This window comes from Schistocerca nitens, chromosome 8, assembly GCF_023898315.1.
Source record: "Schistocerca nitens isolate TAMUIC-IGC-003100 chromosome 8, iqSchNite1.1, whole genome shotgun sequence".
NCBI classification, from domain to species: domain Eukaryota; kingdom Metazoa; phylum Arthropoda; class Insecta; order Orthoptera; family Acrididae; genus Schistocerca; species Schistocerca nitens.
This window is the reverse complement of record NC_064621.1, coordinates 424,435,339-424,451,265: the sequence shown is the minus strand read 5'-3', so window position 1 is coordinate 424,451,265 and position 15,927 is coordinate 424,435,339. Positions and strand designations below refer to the sequence as shown.

General features: G+C 41.9%; 1 protein-coding gene across 1 annotated transcript in view; it reads right to left on the bottom strand.

The window, feature by feature from the left end:
- The window catches only part of LOC126198962 (neuropeptides capa receptor-like), a gene marked incomplete at its 3' end in the record, with an annotated part of 1,187,493 nt that overhangs the window by 43,572 nt on the left and 1,127,994 nt on the right, over window positions 1-15,927 (bottom strand). Inside the window, exon 6 of the mRNA XM_049935612.1 lies at window positions 9,600-9,882. Coding sequence (XP_049791569.1) covers window positions 9,600-9,882 — 283 coding nt within the window. The remainder of the gene's footprint in view (window positions 1-9,599; window positions 9,883-15,927) is intronic.

Below are 15,927 nucleotides of genomic sequence, written 5' to 3'. Positions count from 1 at the left end.
ACACTTTGTACATGTCCTTTCTTGTGACAGTAAAAGCAAATAGCTTGGCGTGACGGGCAAGTTTCACGCGAATGTCTAGTTGCACACCGCGGGCAAGATTTCACTGCATTTGCTTGCTTACGCGGCGCACGTGGTTGCCAGCTAGGCGGCCGCTGCGAAGTCGGGCGCGAGGGCCGCTTAGCGTCCCGTGCAGCGGGCCCGGCGGGCCGATTAACGTGACACACTGCTGGCGAAGATTCAAATGATGCCTGAGCAAAGGCAAGTGTGTCTTGCCTGTCCAATATGTCTATCACATGTTGCAGGGAGGGATTAACGAGTTTCAAAATCTGTTCCCTTATGCGAACATCAGAAACGTTTTGTGCAATTGCATCACGCACCATAGTATCTGAATATGGGAGGCCACATTCACAGGCAAACGCGCAGTCTCTAGTAAGTCCTTGCAAAGTTGCTACCCACTCCCTGTTAGTCTGACCGGCGGTACGTTTTGTACGAAAAAACGTATACCGTTTGGCAACTACATTTACTGTTTCTTTGAAATAGGCATCTAAAGCCGACAAAATTTCCTCGTAGGACAGAGTTGCTACGTCGCGTCGGGGAAACAATTTCACTATCACCCGGTAGGTAGACACACCGACACAAGAAAGCAAAAACGGCTGCCGCTCTTTACCTTGAATTCCATAAGCTGTGAGGTGGAACCGGAACTGATCGGCCCACTCAGTCCAGCTCTCGGTTGTGGCCTCAAAGGGCCTAAATGGCGGTGCGACAGCGTTGTGTGGCTGCGGTAGCGAAGAAGCGGCTGCCGCCGCATCGGTTTGCAGCGCACGTTGACCCTGGACGAGCTGTCCAAGGGCTTCCAATAACGCCTGCGTCTGCTGATTCTGCAAGCGAAAAAATTCGGACAGTACATCTGGAGATTGCGGCGAAGCCATGACACAAGCAAATTAGAGCAAGTATAACACAAAGACTGCAACGTGGGCGCGGCATCACTCCTCGGCGCCAAAATATTGTTGTGTCGATTCCCTAAGGTCTCGACACAATGAGTGGCTAGGTGCACGCGAAACTAACGCAGACGGGCGTAAATTCTGAAACAGGAGACTGGATGAAAACTATAAAGAAAAGAAGAGAGATTTTAATATACTTAACTTTAATGCAGTCTTGTTCTTGTTGAAATACATCTCTTGCATAGTAGTAAGCAATTAGCAATGATACACATGGCGCCTTGCTAGGTAGTAGCGATGGACTAGCTGAAGGCTATTTAATCTGTCTCTCGGCAAATGAGAGGAATACTTGGTAGGTCTAGTCGCAAGCTATGTCGTCCGTACAACTGGGGCGAGGTCATGTCCGTGTCTTGTGACCTGCCATGTGGTGGCGCTAGGATTGCGAGTACACAGTGGCGACACGCGGGTCCGACATGTACTACAGGACCGCGGCCGATTTAAGTTACCACCTAGCAAGTGTGGTGTCTAGCGGTGACACCACAATTCCACTGTGTTGTGATATTGGATTGTTCACTTGGGAGGTAAGTGGTATCCAACTTTGCTGTTTGTGGAGAAAGATATTTCAATATTTGTTTTTTTGAAAAAGTTAGCTATTTTTTGTCAGTACAAACAGCTGACAAACTACAACATGGTGCCAAATAATTATTTTAATAATGCCTGTGTACCTATAATACTATATCATATTATCTTCTGTGAAACAAGAAAATCGATTATATTTAGAAGTAGAACATCAGTATGAACGAGAATCTTTGGCATGTTTACGTTCTGCTACTACACTGTGCGAAAAAGTGTGTGACTATGTACATATCCCAGTATGTACTGCAAAATTAAAGATGTATATCGTGTATACCAACTGCACAACAATAGCAGAAATCATACAATGTTAAACTGTAAGTTATTTTCATATTATTAACGCTGTTATACTTATATCTACAATACACCATGTTGTACCACAAAAATGTAATATCAAGAGGCAAACAACTAAAACACCTGATGTAAATCACTAAAATGCACCTGAAGATGAGCCTCCAGAGCTCGAAATGCATTCTGCAGTAAATAAACGCAATTGTGACTTAAGGCGGTTTGTTCTTCATTTTACGTTTGCAAATTTTGCTTTTGTGATTCATTCGATGACTGGTTTCGGGCCGAGACCCATTTTCAAATCATTGTAACATAGGTTATCCTATGTCCCGTAAATGTTCATTTCACATTTCAAAAAGAAACGTGCTTTTCACATCTTCAGAAATACCATTTATGTCTATGTTACGATGAAATGAAACCGTGTTTCGATCCAAAATTAGTCTTCGAGTGAATAAAGAAATGTAAAATTTGCAACTTAGGACTGGTTTTTCCTGCACTGTTTAACAGAAGTTGCTGACCCACAGGTATTCCAGCATGCTCTAAGCTCATAAGCTATAGTCAGAAGTCTAAATACAGACACAATTACAACCAGCAAGAAATTAACAGTGAACGTCAACAGCAAGATAACATTGTTTATTGAGTTGTGTCCTTGTCGGCACAAGTAGTAATTCTTGTATCTCAAGTGCTTTCGAACTTATGCCTGAAAAGATGATTTCTCGTTTTGACAGAGGTACATTCCACGGTACAGTGGGACCATCTTCAAAAACACTGTATAATTAATGTTTTAGAGAAATGCTTATCGATGAAGTGAATGTCAGGAGTATGGTGGTAACATCGCCATACAGAGTATGTAACAGGAGGCAAAAGATGGAGACCATGGCCTTAAATGTAAAAACGAAAGACTTGGGACAATCTGGGTAGCAATAAAGTCACACTTATTAGGTGAACATTGTGTGTAAGCTGACGGGGGATAGTCAAGGAGTATAGGTCTCACTGTCATCCTTAGAAAATAAATAGGAAACATTCCCAATACCTAAAGTTTGTAGTTTTCTGCGTTTTTTAACGTTATTCAGTCGTGTTCTGAACATGGGATACTGACCGAGTGGACACACTTACTTGTTATATATAACTCAGCGATAAACAAATGAATATATTAGGGTTGAAGTTCAAAATTCTATTCGATTGTTCATGGAGTTGTAACTTGTGAATTGGGGAAGTAACTGATACACTTCCATACAACCGAATACATTTTTATTAGCCACTATACTCACTATGAAGCTCTCATGAGTGGTAGTTGCAATAAAGAGTGTCATTGGGAACTAATTAATGGTGCATTGCCATAGTTCCTGCACCGATGTTTCAACGCTTTTCCAACTCTAATTATATCTTAGAGAGCTGTAGATATGAAATTTCAGCAAGGGCGTCTCTCCTAAGAATCGCCAGGCGCTTTCTGTCTGATGTTTCGGCAGGTATCTGCAATTTCGCGTGTGCAATGTATAGCTGGAGTCAGTCGAGGCAGACACCACTCTTCACGTCTTTTCATGCGACGCCCATTGTCGACGTAAGCGTTGCTTTGTTTCCCGATACATTCAAATGTTTATTAAAATGGAATTTTACGTGCCCATTCGATGGAGCTTTCCCAACTTTGTCTAGCGATATTTGTTTTATCGATGTGTGTTAACAGGAACAGTAAAACGCGATGAACAAACAGTATTTCAGCGCTGCTGCATGGGTGTAGCGGTCTATGCGGAATATCACGGTGCTGTACCTGCTGTACTACTGGTTTTTCTTCGTGTCTTACTGTTCCTATTAACACACATCGATAAAAAAACGCACTGGATAGACTTCGGACTACTCTATCGAATGGGCACGTAAAATCGCACTTTAAAAATCATTTTGTTTGCTCCGTGACACAGACTGACGCTTTCTTTTGATATCGGACGTTTCGTGAAAGATGTGACGAGAAATATTTTTTTTGGGCTGACTCGAGCTAAACACTGTAAAACCGAAACTGAAGATATCTCCCGAAACACCTGAGAAAACTCCTGGAAGACTCTGAGGAGAGACCCGCGGTACAGGGGCTATATGTTATCTGCCCTTGGCTGTAACCTAAACGTACCTAATCGCAGTGACCGTATGTTGCTAAATATTACCTTGGCAGTTACGTTAAAATGGATTGATCTTCAGGCCCCCATAGCAATGTGGTCAGCGTATCTGACTTCCGTCTGAGCGACCCACGTTGAATTCCGGGTACTGAGAGGGCCTCCAACGACGTTCCGCTCTGCCTTGTGATTCCTCTTCAGGAAATACTTCAATGAGAAGTGTTGGCTCTAAGGGAAGGGAAGCTGATAACAAACGGCAGAACGACGTGCTCAAAACACGCTCTTCCATACAGCAGCCGAATGACGCCAGTGGGAGAGAACGGCTCGGCGACCGCACGGCACAAAATAGTGCGTCATGGACAGAGCACGGATCACATCAGTTGAGAAAAATGTTTCTTGAAAGTATCTGCCAAAACGCCTTAGGTTTCATTTTGCATTCCCCAATTCTCAATGAAACCTAGGGGCCTGGAGTGCCGAGAGTGGGAGGGTAGGGGCGGCATTTGTTTTCCGACAATCAAGAAGGAAAATATTTCTGAATATTACTTTGGCGAAGGGGCTTCCTGAGTCTTGTTTACGTTCTTGGCGATTAACGGCACACGAGATAACGTCTAGGATGGGCGGAGGTCTCGAATTCTAAATTTATGCTGATCGTTGAGGGCTTCCAGATTTCACTCCGATTAATTTTGTTGTCTTTAGACAGCTAGGAACAAAACGTCGTCTCTTTCCTTTACAAAAGTCTTGTGGTGATTGATAGAACTTGTATGTACACTCAACTTCAAGTACGTATGTCACTCGCGCTCTTCCCAGTCCCAACTGTTCCATTTAGGCACAATTTCAGTAACCGTTTGTCATCTCAAAGTTCAAAGTGGTTACGTAAGTAATTGAGTCCGAAGAAAGCTATAAAAGTTAAGCTACCGAAGCGGCGGGTGATCACACTGTGAATGGACACGGGAGACATGGTAGTGGAGGATGTCTGCTGTCGCAGAGGCAGAATAGAGTAGGAACATGGGAGAAAAAGCTAATAGCAAGTACTGCACAAAATAAAAGACCTATATATCAAAGGAAATTGTTGTTAGCAAAAAAATATGAACCACACGAACAGGTGTAGGCTCACAAAGAAAAATGAAATAGGACGTTTGGAGCATCGCTCCGAACGGGTTGAAACTCTGGCACTAGGAAACTGTGGCCAGAGCAGTCGCGCGGGTCCGGGCTCAAGCGCTTAGAACCACTCGGCCACAGCGGCCTACATGAGGTACTTCAATAACTGTAGACAAATATAATTATGAATTGAAAACTGAGCCTAACTTCGGAGAGCCTTGTTTCTTAAATGACCTCTCTGTACGAGAAAAGCTCAAATTCGCTAAAAGGCTATTATTTCGAAATAGATCAGTGATGTAACCTTTCCATAATTCAGGAATTGTCATTTTCTGAATGATTCTTATGACGTCAAGAAGTCTGGTGACCAGCTATTCAGATGAGTCGTAAATGCAAAAAATCGTTAAACATAGTACAAAAATGTCCCAAGCTATGACGCTGGACGAATATATCAGGGACTGTCGTGATGAATCGTGCTACATTCATACCATTACTCAAATTTTACAACTTCCTGGCAGATCGTAGCTGTGTGGCTGACCTGGGCTCTAACCCAGGGCCTCCGCTTTTCGCAGGCAAGTGCTCTGCCAGCTGTACTACCCGAGCACAACTCGCGACCCAAACCTCATAAATTTACTTCCGCCAGTAAATCATCTCATCCCTCACCCGTCCGGCACACAGTTTTAATCCGCCAGGAAGTTTCGTAGCAGCGCATGCTCCGCTGCATAGCAAATATTTACTCAACTGGAATGTTGGTGTGTGTGGCCTAATTCAGTGCAGCGGAGTATCATTCTGGTAGTATCGCATCCTTCGGCTTATATTGGCAACAGTGTCTTTTAGTAGTAGGGTCCGGTCAGGATTCAGTAACGGTAAATATTTTTGACAATCATTTTTTCAGCATGTTTGCAGTACAGTGATCTGCAAAAAATATTTAATGGTATCTGAGTTCTTGAAAATCCTTAGGTATTCCCATACGCTAACTGCTGACTGTTGTGTACGTTAAGTATTCATTTCATTGGAAAAACAACGTCATCTGCAGGAAAGGACGTCAGATAATACCGCACTGTTGCAAACCTGGCGCAGCGTTGACGAGTTTGCTCACTGTAGGTAAACCAGTCCAAAAACAAAAGCGGCCTGTGCATTCTAGGGTTGCAAGTCATTCTAGTTTAGGCTGTTCCAAGCAAACTGGTAAGTGCCATATACTCCACATGCTAGCATCTGACGCTGTATGACTTTTATATCCTGGAGGCTGAAGTATTGTGTCAACAAATTTCAGCTCTCGATTATCTGGGTCCTTCGACGCTGAAACTATTTTTTTTTACGGAAATTGTATTCCCTTTGCAGAGCCACTAAACGTCGCAGCAAACGAATTGGCTGTTGCTGTTCATTTTCTTGTCGGCTATCCTCTGTTTCGTGTACAGCCAGGCGAAGTGAAGGGTATACCTTGCCCAAAATGTCACTCTGCTGTAAGCTCTCATAGTCAGGAATTTTTTTATCTGTTTTAATTTACACTTCATATCTTAGTACAATAATTAATGAATAATGAACTTGCATTATGCAGAGAAAGAAATCCCGTTTCTAAGGCCAGTGCAGGCATTGGACGTTGAATTGAGCTAGATCTACCGTAAGTCTTACCTCTTAAGCTGAAGATTGCAAACATCTGTTTTAATTAGATTAAATTAAGTAGTTAAGTGATTTTAGACATTTACCAACTTGTCGTAACAATATACTGCGGCATCGGCTGCTATCCGGAAGGCCGCACTTTCAAATACGCTCACCGCTATTTGCACATTCGTGTTCCCTACAGCCGCCATGGTGGCGCGAGAGCGCTGCCTCGAACGGCTACGCCGCTGCCTACGAGATGCAAGCATCCTCTCTGTGTAGATCCCAGTGGCGGGTGCACTAAGTTACAACATTCATGCACTGAGCCCATTCTGTTTGTTTGGCAACTGAATGACATTTACTGACTTTCATATTGGCCAGGCCTCCACATCTTCTGAGTAGACATTGTACTGAAGAGAGACAATTTCATAAATCTTTTGTATCTGTAGATATTTCTACATTCAAATGTACAATTAGCATCTGACGGTGCAGATTCAGTAACAAAGCTATGTGTTACTTTCAGTTATTGGTATTAGATGTAGAGAAATTAATATCTGAAATCGTTGCTCATAAAAGGCATCTGGTTCTCGCTCCAGTATCCACTAAAGAACAACACACGGTGCATAGGAAGTCAGAACTTATACTCAGTTCCGTTATGAGATTTTCTGGGCAAAGCTTGATTATCAAGTCATTTATAACAGCACAATAGTCCCCTCAGCCTATTATTTATGATCCAATGGCTCTGAATCGTATACCTAATGATTACAACAGGTCTGATGGCTTCGCATCAACTCGTGTTGATTAACCGCCCTAAGGGCTGTATCGTAAGAAACTGATTTCGTTTTCGGGAAGACGTCTGTTGGAATCGCCGTCTCGTCACCTAAATTTTCGTTTTCTGCACTTTCCATAAATTGTTTAAGGTGTTCGGCAGGATGATTCCATTACGAAGAGCATGCACGACTTCCTACCTCAATCTGTGCTTGGGCATCACTATGATACCATTCAGTTTGTCCTTTATCCCTTCTTCACTGAATGTGCCTGCTGTGACCATCTGAGCTCTTGATTTTAGTGGCAGTCCTGACGACGTTATCTTAGGGTTGACTGCAGAAATAGCTTGCGGATCCATGCTTCGTTTGACTCTTTCGCCATCTTCATTCTGACACTCAAGAAATGAAGTCATCCATTTCTCATATATGAATGACTTCTTCCTTCGACAAAAATTTCTTGTTATCACACACATGTGCCTTTCCAAATACAGCAATCACAACTCATTTATGATTCAAATGTTTGTTTATCTATTTTTAGACTGCCGTAGTGAATTTCAATATTGCTATTTCAGTGTTAATAGTTCTTTCTGCCTACGAAAGTGTTCAAATGTGTGTGAATTTCTAAGGGACAAAACTTCCGAGGTCATCGGTCCATAGACTTACACACTACTTAAACTAACTTATTCTAAGAACAGCTCACACACCCATGCCACAGGGAGGAATCGAACCTCCGGTGGGAGGCGCCGCGCAGTCCGCGACACGGCGCCTCAAAGCACGCGGCCATTCCGCGCGGCTCTACCTCTCATTTTGTTTTCATTTGTTCTGCTATCAGGATCTTTCGTATGGTTTTGTAATCATTTCCCACTACTTTCAATTACAAGTGAGCTGATATTTCACCTTATTTTTTGGGGTATATTCCATTTTTCTTCAGTTAACTAAAGAACATAATATTACCCAATAAGTCACCTATGCAGCACCGTTTATTCGAACGTCCTTATTTTCTTTTATCCACCTGCAATGCTTCCGAAGTAGTAGATTTACGAAACTTAAAGACCGAAGAAACTGAATTAGATTCAACATAGCCTCTGACAAAACCTTCCCTGAAGGAGTCGAAACCTCACGAACAAAATCAGGAGTTAATGAAGCTGCCGATGCCATCCTCCTACTTTGATCCACGACGCACTAGTACTGTGGTACATAGATTACTTATCGAAATGTGGCATGTGTAGTATAACGGAATTATAAACGTATATATGAAGAAGATGCGGCTGTCAACCGACCACCGTGTCATCCTCAGTCATTCATCATCGGACGTGGTTTGGAGGGGTACGGGGTCACCACATCTCACTCCCGGCCGTCGTCGAAGTTTCTACCTTGGAGCCGCTATCACTCGTTTAGGAAGCAGCTCATCTGGCATCACGAGGCTGAGTCCTCCGAGGTCCAGCCCTCCCACCTACGAAAAGTTGCAGGCAGTACTGGAAATCAAATTCGCCCCCCCCCCCCACATGAAGGTCTGCCACGTTGATGACTTGTCTGCAGAAGCGGACACATATATTAATAGAATTTATATTTTAATAACAAACTATGCCTTCGATTCTTCAGCTCAAAAAAAAAAAAAAAAAAAAGGTTCAAATTGCTCTGAGCACTATGGGACTTAACATCTGACGTCATCAGTCCCCTAGAACTTAGAACTACTTAAACCTAACTAACCTAAGGACATTACACACATCCATGCCCGAGGCAGGATTCGAACCTGCGACCGTAGCAGTCTCGCGGCTCCGGACTGGCGCCCCTATAACCGCACGGCCGCCGCGGCTGACACCACCATCATTTAAGGTAACCTGGATCTCGGATTGTGCAAAAGATTACTATGTCACCACATCAGTACATCAGCACCAGTTTTACAACGAAAAATAAAGTAATGAATGTTATCCTATATATTTGTATGTACACGTATTCCATCACATACCACAACACCCGTACGTCACGAGTCACTGCAAAAGAGGGAATGGGTGCGCTCAACCTGCCCGAAAATTAAGCCTAAGATTACTGGTTGGGCAATAAGACAAAGCGTTTTTCAAAGATGAAAATATAACATGTAAAAGAGTGCTTTGAAAGATTCTACGTGTCTTCCTGTTCTCAGAGAACTGAAACACGGCAGATGTGCTCGTGCTTACCCGACCACTGTGTTCTCACGGAAGCTGGACTGTTCGCCCCGCCCCCCTGGACGGGACTTCTGGCGCCCGCACAGGGTCTGCAGGAAGGCGTTGCGGTACTTGGCGGACATTACGTTGTACAGGATGGGGTTGATGGTGGCCGAGAAGTAGTAGAAGCAGCCCGTCACGTAGTACATCACCTCGTTGATCTCCTCGAAGTTGGGCGCATCCCGCCCGTAGATGTACATCAGCCGCTGCAAGTGGAACGGCGCCCAGCTGATGAAAAACGCCAGCACCACCGCCGCTGCGAGAGAAAAGTAGTCACGTGTGAACATGGCGAGCGCAGACAGCAGTTGAGCGCACAATTCAAGTGCAAAACTCCAGTTTCAATAGAGGAACATTTCAAGGAATATTAGGTGTTAGTGTACCTTACAGAACGAGGACGTTTCCGACACAACATAAGCTTCAATTTGGAGAGGGAAGAAGAAGGATATTGAGCCGTGGGGTGCTGGCGCCAGTGTTGTTTTGTTTATGTTTCGTTGAGGTCGACGGTGGTTGAGCTACGCTACCTTTACTTTTCGCGTGTCTTATCTTCCGGGTTGCCGGGCGAAGCGAGTTGGTTGTTAGCTTGGTTGGTTGGTTGGTTGTTTTGGGGAAGGATACCAGACAGCGAGGTCATCGGTCTCATCGGGTTAGGGAAGGAGAGGGAAGGAAGTCGGCCGTGCCCTTTGAAAGGAACCATTCCGGCATTTGCCTGGAGCGATTTAGGGAAATCACGGAAAACCTAAATCAGGATGGCCGGACGCGGGATTGAACCGTCGTCATCCCGAATGCGAGTCCAGTGTCTAACCACTGCGCCACCTCGCTCGGTGGTTGTTAGCCTTCGACGGGTAACCCTCGAGATTTCGTGACATTCGCTGGGAGACGACTGTCAACGGCTGCCGAACGAGCGTGATGACCGTTATACGTTGTGGTGTGAAGTTGGTCGGGCGTTTTGGCGACATGGACAGCTTGGAGAAAAAAATTTGAAGTGAAGCGATGAAGCTGTGGAACCCGCTGCTCCGTATTGTGTACGTGACATGAGTAAGTGGTCGTAATTGTGTTTTGTTGACCGACGCAGTCAGAGGGATTTAAATTTTAATATTATGGGAGACTTTCATAGTCGAACTTTAAGATGGTGTGGAAGAGTTCAGTTGGCCAAGTTAAATGGGGGCCGTTATTTGAAAGCTTTTTCAGAAGTTTTACTATTGCTCTGTGTTTCTTGTAACTAAATGATTTTATGTTGGCATTTTCAAAGCCTGCACTCTATTAGTACAGTTGTCCATTTGTATAATGCTTAAGGTCAAAGTTGCGAATTTGTCAGTAGTCTAACGTGTTTCTTTACACGCTGACCCATATATCGAGTCAACGGTTCTGCCGAGTGTTTCTGTAATTCAGAGTTATTGGAATGTCTTTGTGATTCTCGCAAAAACCTTTGAGTGTGCCTGAGCCTTGGCGGGGAGTGAAATGTCATCTGAGGTCTAGGCCTAGAAGTGTTTAAGAACCTGGTCACTATCGGGAGCTGTTCACATACCGCCTTCCAAAGTTTTGTATTTATCTTCCTTCCAACATGGCCGGTTAAGCTGGCAGATATATAAATATATATTGTATGTAACTTGTACTTAGACGAACCTGTTTCCTTATATATTAGCGACTGGCAACTGGATAAACCTTAAAATGCATAGCATCTGTTGAGTTCCTTGCGCAGCTCTTTCTAGTAGTCTTTTATTAACACAACTGAGGACGCGAACATTCATTTCTATAGATCAGTCTTAGTGTCGAATTTTTTATGTAGGTGGTTCTATCATGTTATGTAATTGGTCATTACATGTATTTTCAGGGTATTTTCAGGGAAATCCTAATTTCTGAAGTTTGTCAGTAATTCTGTTTTCTGAATAATAGAAAATTAATTTTAATTGACCTTTAACAAGTGCTTCTTTAACGGATTGAAATAGTAAGTTTATAAGGGTATTTTAGTGAAGAATGATTTAAGTGTGGCCATCTTGATGTAATAACTGGTTCTAAGGAGTTTGGTGAAGTAGCTATGAGAAGTAATCGATAGTCGCTATGCTTAAGTTTTCTATATATTAAGTTTTTCTATATGTTGAGTTTTTTTATAACTTTCTCTTAAAGGACTGTTTGAGTACTGCTTATGTTGAGTTTCTAACTGTATTTGTAAAACTTTGTCTGGTGGCTCGTCCACAATTTGTAATTGTCAAATTCCTTAAATGGCGTAATGTCAATAAAATATCTTAATAATAAATTATGACTGATACCCTGATTCCATCCCGCTTCCTCTTTTATGGTATCTAATATATTGTTGGTAAATAAGGTACGAATAAGGAAATCACGTACCTGATATAATCATCTATGATCTTTTCAAAGAAACTCTCCAACAGCTGTCTTATACGTGGTAACACTTTGAACTCCAGTGGATTGTGCCAAAAACCACTGTTTTATTGACTTTTATTTGAGGTGCCAGTGCCTTTCCCATAAAACAATCGATGTTATTACAAAGGCTTCTAGTGATACAGTGAAGTACATCTATGAATGTAGTGCATTGTGGGAGTAACTCATAGCTTCAGAGCAAGAAGCATAAGTGATTTTACAAGAATATGACATGAGATTTTTTTGTGTAGGCCATATTTAGGAGATCAATGATATTGAAAGCAGGTAGATCTAAACTATTGTAACATAATATGAGTTTGTACTACCGATTTTATAATTAAATCGAAAAGAAAAAGCAAGTTTGTCATACAAAATTGTTTAAACACTGATTTAAGACATTATGAGTTCATGGATGTTTAAAAATGTATTCCTAAAATGAGACATTTCCTTCGAATATATCACATGTAATCATGGGCGAATATAGGTCCCAGTGGCTCCTATGTGAAAAACATCTTTAAAAGAACTGATTGCTTAACTTTTACCCCTTATTTCATATTAGTTGCTTACTATAATGATAAGTATTAACTATGTGATCAATTTTGAAATTACATTTTTTCTCATATTGTTGGGACTCAAAGGGTATGGGAAACAACTACATTTAAATCTGACTGGACAGACGGTGATTCGAACTGCGAATGTTGGGAGTGGTTCAAACGTATGAGGAGACAGTAGCTGGAACCCATTATTATTAGGTAATGAAGTAAAAGGCAGTAGTAATCGTGAGTGTATCTGTGATCTCGGGCTACCGGCACGGTAGCATACTGTGTTCAGTCAGAGGGTTGGCTGCCCTCTATGCTACAAAAACTGAGTGAATGGATCAACAATGAAGTTCAATGGGTGTCATGGAACGTCAGCCCAGAACAAATGCAACGAATATTAAGGAAAAAAATAACATAAAGGGAAGGGGTAGGTCTATGAATAGTAATTAAAATGTTCTGCTTACATTTTGATTAATAATCAGAATTGGTGGCTGAAGACTTCCGTCATACGTCACTCTAATTCCACTAACTGCTTTTTCATACAGGTCCGAAGAGCAGAGTTCAGGTAATTCCCTTGACCTTGGGATGGGAAACTGCACCTAAAGGCGGAAGTAACGGCAATGATCAACGGCATGGAGATGCACAAGGCAATGAAAACCATTTGCATTAAATACACATATAGTATATCGACAGGACATGTGGCCAGTAACTGTAGAAGTGTCATGATAATTTCTTCATTGCCAGAAGATCCCGGAGCAGTCCCCATTCGGGACTGCCAAGGGCGAGGTGACCATGAGAAAAAGACCGAATAATCAACGAAAGGATAACGTTCTGCAAGTCAGGGCATGGAATGTCAGAAGCTTTAATGTGGTGGAGAAGGCAGAATATCTGAAAAGGGAAATGCAAAGGCTCAATCTAAATTTAATAGGGGTCAGTGAAGTAAAATGGGAATAAGGCAAGGATTTCTGGTCAGCTATGTATAGGTTAACATCAACAGCATCAGAAAACGGCGTAATGGGATTTGGATTCATTATGAATAGGAAGGTAGGGCAACGAGTGTGTTACTATGAACTGTTCAGTCGCAGGGTTGTTCTTATCAGAATTGACAGCAAACAACGCCGACAGTGATAGTTGAGGTATACATGCCGACGCAGCGAGCCAAAGATGAAGGGACAGAGAAAGTATATGATGATATTAACAGGGTAATGCTGTACGTCAGGGGAGATAAAAATCTAATATTCAGGAGAGATTGGAATGCAATTGCAGAGAAAGGAGCAAGAGAAAAGTTTACAGGAGAATATGGACTTGGGACACTGAATGAGAGAGCAGAAAGATTAGTTGAGTTCTGTAACAAACTTCAGCTGGTATTAGCAAACACTCTGTTCAAGAATCATAAGAGGAAGAGGTATACTTGGACAAGACTGGGGAATACGGGAAGATTTCACATTAGGTCATGGTTAGACAGACATTCCAAAATAATATACTGGATTGTAAGGTGTATCCACGAGCACTAGGTTGAACTTTAAGAGATTAGTCAGGAAGAATGAATACGCAATGAAGTGTGATAATGAAGTAGTGTGATAATGAGGTACTAAGGGATCACCGGATACTATTGAAGTTTTATAACGCTATAGACACAGCAATAAACAACAGCTGAGTAAAAACGGCAGTCACAGACGTGGGAAGAAAAACATAGGTACAAAGAAAGGAACTGCGAAGAAACCATGGGTTACAGGAGAAATACTCTAGTTGATCGACGAAAGACGGAAGTACAAAAATGTTCAGGGAAATTCAGGAATATAGAAATTCAAGATGCTGAGAAATGAAATAAATAAGTAGTTCAGGGAAGCTAAGATAAAATGACTGCACGAAAAATGTGAAGAAATCGGAAAAGAAACCACTGTCAGCAAGACAGACTCAGCTTACAGGAAAGTGAAAACAACTTTTCGCGCCATTAAAAGCAAGGGTGGTAAGATTAAGAGTGTAACGGGAATATCTCAGTGCAGAGGAGAAAGTGGATAAGTGGAAAGTGTACACTGAAGGCCTCTATGAGGAGGAAGATTTCAATGATGCAATGGAGGAAGAAATAGGAGTCCATTTGGGGGAGGTAAGGTACTCATTATTAGAATCAGAATTTAAGAGAGCTTTGGAGGACATAAGAACAAATAAAGCGGAAGGTATAGATAAGATTCCACCAAAATTTCTAAAGTCATTGGGGGAAGTGACAAGCGAACGACTGTTCACGTTAGTGGGCATAATGTTGGTTACATTCCGCCAGATTTTCGGAAAAATATCATCCTAACAATTCAAAGGACTGCAAGGGTTGACAACTGCGAGAATTATCGCTTAACACCTCATCCATCAAAGATAACTACAAGAATAATATTGAGGACAATGAAAAAGAAAATTGAGGATGTGTTAGATGACACTCCGTTAGGTTTTACGAAAGGTAAAGGAACCAGAGAGGGAATTCTGACGTTGCGGTTCATAATGGAAGCAATACTAAAGAAAAATCAAGCACCTTCGTAGCATTTGTCGACCTGGAAAATACGTTCCACAAAGTAAAATATTGCAATAAGTTAGAATATCTGAGAAAAACAGATACGCTGTAGGGAGAGACAGGTCATATACAGTACGTATAAGAGCCAAGAGGGAATAATAAGAACGAGTGACCAACAACGAAACCCTCGGATTAAGGGGCTCTGGAACGCCCTATACTTGCAATGTTAAAATAACGCTTATAAATTACATCTTTCCTCACAAAGTATTTGAGGTAGGAAGTTGAATTTTTACAGATTATTTATTGGAATATGGGCTACAACTTAACGCAGGGATTTTACAAAATTTTAGTTCAGTTATTAAAGATGATTTTTTTTCAATTGTAGTGAAAATTCACAACATTTTTTTTGCAATTTTTTATTTATATATTCAAAAATATACAGTTTTTTGGAAAAAGGCTGTGTTAAATTATGCAGAAGGTACTGTGTAACATTTACTGAAAGTTTGAAACAAATATGTTTGGAAGATCCTTAGAAAACATGTAATTAGTATGAGAAATTAAAAGTTTTGGGAATCGAGCGACAAAGATTGGATTAACTTTTTAGTGCGTTCCAGGTCCATAGGATGGATTATCTTCATCCTCTGCAAACTCCTCCTCCAGCTTCCTCTTGTTCCTCCTCCTGTTTACTCTTGCTTGTATTTCTAGAATCTTTACAGCCCTGTCTGCAGCCCTAAGGCGTTCCTTGTCTAAAGCAAGCATTGCTCGTACCATGTTAGAACCTATCTTCATTCCCATATTTCTAAATACCTTGCACCTTACAATGTTGCCATCATTGAAAGTCGTAACAGCATCATACACACCAAAGTGAAGTGTTTCTATTCCA